We start from the raw sequence: 10,362 nt of genomic DNA, 5'->3' as shown, positions 1-10,362 counted from the left end.
GGAACTCAGAAAACGCAGCGAAAACAGCCTGGGATCAACAGGAGAGAAATTAGGACGGAAAAAGCACCTGCTGAAAAATGTCGAAATCACAGGTTTTCGTTTTTCGGCTGTAACTTCTGATGCGTTGATCGCAGCGTATTGGGACTGCGCCCAATCGATTTCTCTCCCAAAATTACGTCGAAATAGTGCGTGAAAGAATTTATTTCAGCTTTTTCCAAAATCGTGAAAATTTTCGCAAAAAATACAAAGGGGTAAGCCTTGCTGTTTTTTTGGGCGAAAAACTTTTAGTCTCCGATTCGATTTGTATGACCCTTTTCTGACCAATTGGAGCCCCAGGAACTCAGAAAACGCAGCGAAAACAGCCTGGGATCAACAGGAGAGAAATTAGGACGGAAAAAGCACCTGCTGAAAAATGTCGAAATCACAGGTTCTCGTTTTTTGGCTGTAACTTTTGATGCGTTGATCGCAGCGTATTGGGACTGCGCCCAATCGATTTCTCCTGCAAGATTACGTCCGAATAGCGCCGCAATTAATTTATACCAGCACTTTTCAAAATCGCGAAAATTTTCGCCAAAAATACAAAGGGGTAAGCCTTGCTGTTTTTTTGGGCGAAAAACTTTTAGTCTCCGATTCGATTTGTATGACCCTTTTCTGACTAATTGGAGCCCCAGGAACTCAGAAGACGCAGCGAAAACAGCCTGGGATCAACAGGAGAGAAATTAGGACGGAAAAAGCACCTGCTGAAAATGTCGAAATCACAGGTTTTCGTTTTTCGGCTGTAACTTTTGATGCGTTGATCGCAGCGTATTGGGACTGCGCCCAATCGATTTCTCCTGCAAGATTACGTCCGAATAGCGCCGCAATTAATTTATACCAGCACTTTTCAAAATCGCGAAAATTTTCGCCAAAAATACAAAGGGGTAAGCCTTGCTGTTTTTTTGGGCGAAAAACTTTTAGTCTCCGATTCGATTTGTATGACCCTTTTCTGACTAATTGGAGCCCCAGGAACTCAGAAGACGCAGCGAAAACAGCCTGGGATCAACAGGAGAGAAATTAGGACGGAAAAAGCACCTGCTGAAAATGTCGAAATCACAGGTTTTCGTTTTTCGGCTGTAACTTTTGATGCGTTGATCGCAGCGTATTGGGACTGCGCCCAATCGATTTCTCCTGCAAGATTACGTCCGAATAGCGCCGCAATTAATTGATTCCAGCACTTTTCAAAATCGCGAAAATTTTCGCCAAAAATACAAAGCCTTGCTGTTTTTTTGGGCGAAAAACTTTTAGTCTCTGATTCGATTTGTATGACCCTTTTCTGACCAACTTGAGCCCAGGAACTCAGAAAACGCAGCGAAAACAGCGTGGTATTAACAGGATAGAAATCACGCAGGAAAAAGCACCTGCTGAAAAATGTCGAAATCACAGGTTCTCGTTTTTCGGCTGTAACTTTTGATGCGTTGATCGCAGCGTATTGGGACTGCGCCCAATCGATTTCTCACCCAAAATTACGTCGAAATAGTGCGTGAAAGAATTTATTACAGCTTTTTTCAAAATCGTGAAAATTTTCGCCGAAAATACAAAGGGGTAAGCCTTGCTGTTTTTTTGGGCGAAAAACTTTTAGTCTCCGATTCGATTTGTATGACCCTTTTCTGACCAATCGGACCCCCAGGAACTCAGAAAACGCAGCGAAAAGAGCGTAGGACCAACAGGAGTGAAATGGCGAGCGAAAAAGCACCTGCTGAAAGATGTCGAAAACACAGGTTCTCGTTTTTTGGCTGTAACTTTTGATGCGTTGATCGCAGCGTATTGGGACTGCGCCCAATCGATTTCTCCTGCAAGATTACGTCCGAATAGCGCCGCAATTAATTTATTCCAGCACTTTTCAAAATCGCGAAAATTTTCGCCAGAAATGCAAAGGGGTTAGCCTTGCTTTTTTTTTGGACGAAAAACTTTCAGTCTCCGATTCGATTTGTATGACCCTTTTCTGACCAATTGGACCCCCAGGAACTCAGAAAACGCAGCGAAAACAGCGTGGGATCAACAGGATAGAAATCACGAAGGAAAAAGCACCTGCTGAAAAATGTCGAAATAACAAGTTTTCGTTTTTTTTGGCTGTAACTTTTGATGCGTTGATCGCAGCGTATTGGGACTGCGCCCAATCGATTTCTCTCGCGAAATTACGTCGGAATAGTGCCAGAAAAAATTTATTTCAGCACTTTTCAAAATCGCGAAAATTTCAGCGAAAAATACAAAGGGGTAAGCCTTGCTGTTTTTTTGGGCGAAAAACTTTTAGCCTCCGATTCGATTTGTATGACCCTTTTCTGACCAATTGGAGCCACAGGAACTCAGAAAACGCAGCGAAAACAGCCTGGGATCAACAGGAGAGAAATTAGGACGGAAAAAGCACCTGCTGAAAAATGTCGAAATCACAGGTTCTCGTTTTTTGGCTGTAACTTTTGATGCGTTGATCGCAGCGTATTGGGACTGCGCCCAATCGATTTCTCCTGCAAGATTACGTCCGAATAGCGCCGCAATTAATTGATTCCAGCACTTTTCAAAATCGCGAAAATTTTCGCCAGAAATACAAAGGGGTAAGCCTTGCTGTTTTTTTGGGCGAAAAACTTTTAGTCTCCGATTCGATTTGTATGACCCTTTCCTGACCAATTGGACCCCCAGGAACTCAGAAAACGCAACGAAAACAGCGTAGGATCAACAGGAGAGAACCTAGGATTGAAACTGCAGCTGCTGAAAAGTGCCGAAAATACAGGTTTTCGTTTTTTGGTTCTAACTTTTGATGCGTCGATCGCAGCGTGTTGGGAAGGCGACCACTCGATTTCTCTTGCAAAATTACGTCGGAATAGTGCCAGAAAGAATTCAATTCAGCACTTTCCAAAATCACGAAACCTTTCGCCAAAAATATAAAGGGGTAGCCTTACTTTTTTTTCCATTTTTCGAACAAAAAATTTTCGGTCCCAGATTCGATTTGTACAACCCTTTCCTGACTAATTGGACCCCCAGGAACTTAGAAAAGGCAGCGAAAAGAGCGTAGGATCAACAGGAGAGAAATTACCAAGGAAAAGCCATCTGCTGAAAATGTCGAAGACACAGGTTTTTGTTTTCAGACCTTCACTTTTGAGGCGTTGTTCGCAGCGTATAGGGACCGCGCAATTGCTTTCTATCGCAAAATTACGCCGGAATAGTGCATGAAAGAATTTATTTCAGCACTTCACAAAATCGCGAAAATTTTCGCCCGAAATGCAAAGCCTTACTTTTTTTTTGTTTTTGGAGCCGAAAATTTGTGGTCTTGGATTTGATTCGTATGACTCTTTCCCAACTAATTGGACGCCCAGGAACTGACAAAACGCAGCGAAAAGAGCGTGGGACCGACAGCATACAAATGACGAATAAAATGCGTTGTTGTTTCGCTGCAACTTTTGACAGAAACATCGTCTCGACCATAGGGACACTGTGGATTCGCATAAAGGCGTACACTGCATATTAAGACCAACTGGAGGTACAACATGAAGAAATGATTGGTCAATATTTCCAAATTCTTTATTCATACAAGGGTCACATCAAATACGAACAGTATTGTGCAATGCAGACAGCATTTTGCAGAGGTACATCGCACCTGTGCGCGCACGCTAGCTTGAACTTAAGCTATACTGACCAACTATAACCATACTCATCCCAAGTACTATTTCTCATATCTTGCTCAATACAATCCCCATTGCTCATCTTTTTTTTTTACATAACACTCAAATTTCCTGTTGAATGTTTAATCATTTCCTTTTCATCTCATTTTGTCTCACTTCAATAGTATCTGGTATCCATTCATGGTATTATACACTGACACCTGAACACTTGTACTCGTCCTAAGGCTTATCGAATAAAGCATTTTCGAAACTTTTTAACCGTGAATTTGTACTTTTTCTCCTTCCCCTTCTCGAACACCAGGTCGAAATGATTTGTGTTTCAGTCGTGACTCTTGACGTGTTGTTCTCATTACGTGAAGTCGTGAGATTACTTCGGCATATGGTTTGAATATATCGATCTCAGTATTTTTTTAAGTCCACGAACATTAGACACACAAACTGCAAAGCGATAGCTTCCTCAATCCTGTGATTTTGAACCTCAACTTTTCTTCCCAGAACCGAGTTAAATAACTCTTCCAGTATGATCCTTTCCTGCGATTTATACGGCAAAATGTGCTCGTGTTTGAATCACTTTGTTTGACTCTTTCGAGGCTGATTGCAGGATCCTGAGAAAACCGAAAGGCGTCCGTGACATCGCGGAACCAACAGCTGAGAAAACACGACGAAATTTCACAACATCCCCGCAATTACGCACCGTAGAATCATGAGCACCAGACTTACGGATGTCAAGAAGGTTACCCAGATACGCAGGTCGCAAGGTTAACCTTGCTTCTTAACTGATACAAAAACGGCGAAACTGTGACCGAAAAAATGCAAAGGGGTTAGTTTTGCATTTTCTGCGTTCTTCATCGCCCAAAGTTTTTCACGATTTTCAATCCGCACTATAATTTCTAGACTAATCGGTCCCCTAGAAAACAAAAAAAATCATGTAGAACGTCATGGAACCAACCGGCAAGGGAATATGAAAAGTATACCAAGAAATTCTTCGTTTTGCGGTTCCAACCTCCAAACCATTGACCGCTTTGTCTCAGACAACTATCCCGGTACAGCTAATGCATAACATAAATTGTTCTGAGCATTTTCCACAAAGAACTAAAATGCTTTCGAAAATCAAAAGAAATTGCCCCGAATTTTTTGGCGAAGTTTGGGCCGAAAAACTTTTTGCGTTAGACTTGATTTGTATGAGTCTTATTTTACTATTATCGATTTCAGAAACTCAAATATCACATTTTGAAAATTACAGAATTATTCGTTGCGACAGTAGGACAAAATTTTTTTGTTTTTTGGTTGTTTCTTCTGGATGCGTAGTCTGATCGACTCGGGACTATGCGCCATCAATATCCCATGAAAGGATACCCGAATATCGCATGTGTGGATGTGTAACTCACATATTCGAAATTATTAACAATACTCGGCCGAATTTCAGAAAATGTCAGTTCTAATGTGATGCGGCCCAAAGAATGATGCTTTTGTAAATCAATTCTCCGACAGTATCCGTTGGTACTCCTGAAAATGGTACGTCAATAGCTAGTTCTTGTTCGGTTTACATCTGCCTCCGTCTATTTGTATCGCAAACTTTAAATTTACATAAAAAGTCTAACAAAGCTAGGATCAGGGACTCCAAAGAATCATGCATTTACCGCCATTTCTTATCTGGTACCTTCGAGGTCTACAGTTAAACATTTATTTCTCTTGTTAATATAAAATTACACGCTGTATAATAACATAAAACAGGTATCTTACAATATTTCACAATAATAATTATATTAAGTGTAATATTAATTAAAATAACGATGACATTGGTCACGTGTCATTGAGCTCTTGATCTGAGTGTCTCAGGATCAGGGTAGCTTTCGGTCATTACAGTTTGAAGGGAAAGGCGTTCTCGGCCAGAGGGTATCAATATTTTCCCCACGAATCAACATTCTACTCATGGAAGATCTGAATACATGCATACCAGCTAGGGTGTATTAACCTGTTAACCGGGCGTGACGTACTGACACGTCCTAGTGAAAGAGCTCGCGCCCGTTATATGCTGCGTAATTTAAAAAGGGAATTCCCCGGTTAACAGATTCTTCGCTCGACAGTATTGGTGAATTTGATTTTTCACACACAGCTCGCGTCGACACTTTGAATTTCACGATTCATTCAGCGAGAATCTTGAGCTTTATTTCTTTATGTCCTTACGCAACTCTTTTTGAGCAGCATGTTTCTTTCATAAATATCACATTCCTTATATTACACAAGATTTACACCCTCGTACGCTCTCGATTTTAGTCGTTCACACGAAACCGAAGCGTCAGCCTTGCAACATTTCGTCTCTGTACCGCAGTACTTTTTTGTGACCGCTGATCTCCCGATTCGTCGGGACGTATTCTTAACGATACGCATTATTATCACTGAGCTAATTACATAAATACACGCTATGTACATTGGTTAGTTTCAACAATATTTAAAACAATTTCTCTCTTACAAAACTGTAGTTACACACTGCGTCAAAACTTTAATTTTTAATGTTAATAATTATACTACTACATAGGTAGAACAGTAACACACCTATTGAATATTTTATAGCAGTGTTCAGCTACACAGTATATTTATATAACACTTGACGTAGAAGAAAATAAAAATCAAAGTCCTCTGCTAGGGATTCGTACATAGTGCGACAGATATTTACAACATTATCAAAAACAAAAACAAAAGGGGGAAAAAAATGAGACAAGGAAATGAACAAAAAGGGGGGCGAGAGAACTCATGTTATGCTATTATAATTTATATCGATAAACCCTGCCGAACAAGGGACTTAATATAGCAAAGTAGCGAACTACACCTTATAAAATATAGCCGAAACACGCTATATTCAAGTTAGTCAGCTTAGATCCATAGCCCAAATTTCTACACACAGCTGAATTTGACACCTGAAAATTCAACACAAGAAAAACCACGTGAGTATGTGATAAGGGAGAAAATAGGACTAACACTAAAGAAAAGCGATAGAACGTATGTAAGACCGTGATGGCAGCGTTGCGAAAACGAATGAGATTAGATGCGAAGTAAGAAACTAGAAGTCGTCCTATCTTCGTTGGTTTATTTACTCAACAATTCGTATTACTCATTCGTGATTTCACAACGCGCGAACGGTGGATCTCACAGTAATTGTTACCTGGAGAGAAGATGGAAAGACTACATGTAATAGATATTAATCTAACGAATGACACAGCTATCGGAAAAGGAATCGTTATTGCTATCATATCGCTAAAGTGGCGTAAGTTTACGTGTGAATACCATCGTCACTGGAGTAGCAGTTGTGGCAGTGGAGTTTGTGATTCCGTACACGTACATCGGTGCCCATGCGACCGTCGCCAAGACGGACGTGACAGACACAACACTTGAAGCATTCCATGTGGTAAAATAATCTCAAGCTTTCGATTATCATCGCGGCACCACGACCTGTGCACAAACCGATTGGTAGTAAGTCGTTAGAACAGGAATGGTTATTTTTGTGGCAAGTGCGCAAAAAATAGAGATTCCTTGCGAGCATAAAGTGCCCAAACTCACACGAGTCAGCAAGTCCCTATAGGTATGCTCACATGCCGCTAAACCTATTTTCTGTACTACCTCCTGTCAACGACGAGAATATCGTGTAGTTTTTATTAACACTAGTGCTCGTAAAATCTACAAAGTAACCGAGTTGATGACGGAGGTAGCGCGGGAAGATTATTTCGAACCGTCAAGAGAAGAGGGACGTTGCAACATTGGTACAAATATAATATCCAAGCTACATGAATCAGGTAATGCCCGTACCGAGTTCATCACCACAGTGCGAACATTTCTTCTTTCCACTAACGCTGAGCATCTTTTCTTGGGATTCTGCGCTGTTCGTCGTTATTTGTTGCTGAGCTCTTTGCTGCTGAGGCTGAAGCGGTTGTTGGGCTTGATGTTGGGTAGATATATGCTCGTGGCTCGAGCTGTGTTCTAATCTAATGTGGCAGAACGGATGCAACGAATGAAATCAACTTGACGCAGCGTGCCTTCGTTTTCGTGTACCATTAAATCGTATACCTGCCGGTCACTGGGCGGTTATTCTGTCTTTGTACTCGCTTGAAAAAGTGACAAACATTATTTTGACCAATCAGGAAGCCGCTTTAATCAACTGTTTATCACTTTTATCACGGAGGACAAAGCTGCAGAACAACCCTCCTGGCTACGCTCTCCGTATACGAAGGAGATGTTTGTGATACAAGGTAATATGTCATACCTTCGTCGTGGAGGTAGAGGTTTCTCTTGTGCTCGGTTCTGCACTCTTTGGGTCAACGTTTGTATTATGGAATCCGGTAGTGGTTTGTTGTCCTGGACTCTCGGCGAAGCACATTGCATACTGTACGGAACCGAAGTACCCGTAACGTAAGATTGAACCTTTCTTGGTGATCGCAGATTCTGTTCGTTTATACGACGCTGTTCGGCCTCCTGAAAATCAAAAACAATCATACAGATCAGCAAGATCCCCCTGCGGCAACGATTACGGATTGAAATAAGAGAAAAATTCAAAATAAACGACAATCTCACCTGGATGAGCCAGTGCTGGTAATTCATGTCCTGGGCACCTCTCGGGACGTCGCTTTTTCTCCGCTGCACCCACTGATCGCCTTGAACGATGCGAGGCCTCGGCGCCGCGCTGAGAGCCTGCAGGGTCTGCCTGGTCATCTGCTGTCCAGCATGATTCGACAAAGTAGTTGCGGAGGCGCTGTGACGCAATGACGCGTCAACCTGTTGTGGAATGGAATCTGCCGACGGCATGCGGCTGCTCCTGTAATTCATTCGCGACATCGCGGAGTATCAGAAAAACCGTTTTCAAATCGATCCCGCATTCGTCGCTGTCTAAATGCACGGTCATGAGTAACTACAGGTAAATCAATAGTCAGCGAATAGTCCGATTCATTCTTTTACACAACGGCACGGACGTGGATATCAGCTGAATGCATCTACGCTTAACACGGTGTTACGTGATCGCCTGGCCGGAAATTGAACAGAATTAATTAAGCGTCGATGTATACTTATAGGCTGGCGTGTTCTACTCAGTCTTCCCTGGCTACAGCTCGCCGAGGAGGCTTGTTCCGTAACTCGATCGTTCATCGACTAAAAAACTACCTCGCGGGACAACAAGTAAATTCCCAGTCGATGCCGAGCTCACCTTATAGTAACGTCACGTTGCCTCTGTTCCACCAGTCTCAGGGGTTTCGCCGGTGGTATCGGGGGTGGTGGTAGTTTTCGCCTCTGACTATCTTCGAGGTTCGGCATAGAGGACCTGTAATTGACGGGTGGTAGGGCCTTGAATTGAATAGACGGAGTGTTCACCGGTGCCTGCACAACGTCCTGCATGGATTTCCACTGCTCCCGCAGCTGCTCCGCGAGCTTCTGCTGCTTTTGTTCACGATATGCCAGGTTGCTACGCTGCCGCTTCAGCTCCTCTTGTTCAAGCTGAAGAAGCTCCCTTTCCACGCGAAGTACTTCCTGCGAAAAATTCGTGGAATATGGTCAAGGTAATCGGTTCCAGTGACGGAACATGGGGAGTGAAGACGGCAAAACTATGACAGCGGAAATTTCCTTACCCCAGAAGCATACTCGTCCTCGTGGCAACTCAAATCGCCCAAATCAGTTCCCAGCGCCTTGTTCTACAAAGGATCAAAAGATAGACCATTTGTGAAAGCTCGTATTATGGTGCGCATTGCAAATAAAGTGTGGTACAAGGAAAGAGACCATGCATGAAAAACACTTTAATCAAATCTGGGGGGGGGGGGCGCTTTGAAACGGAAGGTGAAATAAGAAACCGACGGCTTACCTCTTGATCCCGTATCTGATTTTCGATCGTTCTCAATCGTACCTCAGAGTCTCGGGGTCTTGTTTCAGCGTTCCACCTTTCTTTTTCCTCAGGTTCTTCCTTGGCTTTGACCTGTTCGTTGACGCAACGCGTCTCAGCCGTTCGTCGCTCCGCTTCAGCGATAGCGGCCGCAGTTTCCTCCTGCCGCACCGTGTCCGCTTCCCGTTTACGGAGCGCCTTTTCCTGCTTACGAATATTCTCTTCATTTTTCCGCAACGTATCTTCCTGACGGCGGAGTTCCACCTCTTGAGCACGCTCACGCTCCAGCTGCATCTTCTCTTCCTCCAGCTCGCGCAGCTTGTGGGCCAGCTTCTCGCCTATAATATCACTGCGGAGGGAAAAAACATCGCGAATGCGAACACATGTACTTCAGACAGTCACAGTGAGTCGACGGAGATGACTTATCGAACGAAAGATTTCTCTGCCGTACCTGTTTGCCTCCCCGGTGTTACCGTATCTCCACTGCTCCTCCTTCTCCAGCACCTCGATGATCTCCCTTTCCTTCTTCGTAATCTCATCCTCCTCCGAGGATGTCACACTGGCGCCGAAGGGTTCACTGCTCTGTCGGCTATGTTGCGACATGTCGGGGCTTATGGTCTGCTTGTTCCAATCCTCGGCATGACCGAGTTCGACTCCGGAGTCACGCTCGTGGCTCGAGTCCTGTTCGTAGTTGCTGTCCGTGTCGTAGGAACGGCGGTGAAGCTGCTCGACGCGTCTTTCCTCGGCAAGAATCGCTGCCATGTCCGGTGGTTTTGCAATAGTCAGTTCTCGCTCCAAGTCCTCATCGTTACCCTGTTACCAGTCATAAGTTAGATCGGTAAAGCGAGTGTG

At 43.5% G+C, this 10,362-nt stretch overlaps 1 protein-coding gene across 5 annotated transcripts in view; it reads right to left on the bottom strand.

Moving 5' to 3' along the window:
• Positions 1-5,298: 5,298 nt before the first annotated feature.
• The window catches only part of LOC124309412 (LIM domain only protein 7), a 62,248-nt gene continuing 57,184 nt past the window's right edge, over positions 5,299-10,362 (bottom strand). For 4 of the 5 annotated variants that reach the window (XM_046773061.1, XM_046773065.1, XM_046773062.1 and 1 more), the window contains 9 exons: positions 9,962-10,323; positions 9,493-9,859; positions 9,263-9,325; positions 8,845-9,164; positions 8,220-8,460; positions 7,912-8,120; positions 7,458-7,633; positions 6,939-7,103; positions 5,299-6,571 (listed from right to left, as the gene is read on the bottom strand). In XM_046773061.1, coding sequence (XP_046629017.1) covers positions 6,549-6,571; positions 6,939-7,103; positions 7,458-7,633; positions 7,912-8,120; positions 8,220-8,460; positions 8,845-9,164; positions 9,263-9,325; positions 9,493-9,859; positions 9,962-10,323 — 1,926 coding nt within the window. In that variant the 3' untranslated portion in view covers positions 5,299-6,548. The remainder of the gene's footprint in view (positions 6,572-6,938; positions 7,104-7,457; positions 7,634-7,911; positions 8,121-8,219; positions 8,461-8,844; positions 9,165-9,262; positions 9,326-9,492; positions 9,860-9,961; positions 10,324-10,362) is intronic. The other variant, XM_046773064.1, reaches the window with a different exon arrangement.

This window comes from Neodiprion virginianus, chromosome 7 (assembly GCF_021901495.1).
Source record: "Neodiprion virginianus isolate iyNeoVirg1 chromosome 7, iyNeoVirg1.1, whole genome shotgun sequence".
NCBI classification, from domain to species: domain Eukaryota; kingdom Metazoa; phylum Arthropoda; class Insecta; order Hymenoptera; family Diprionidae; genus Neodiprion; species Neodiprion virginianus.
The sequence above is the reverse complement of the archived record's forward strand: the minus strand, read 5'-3'. Positions and strand labels throughout refer to the sequence as shown.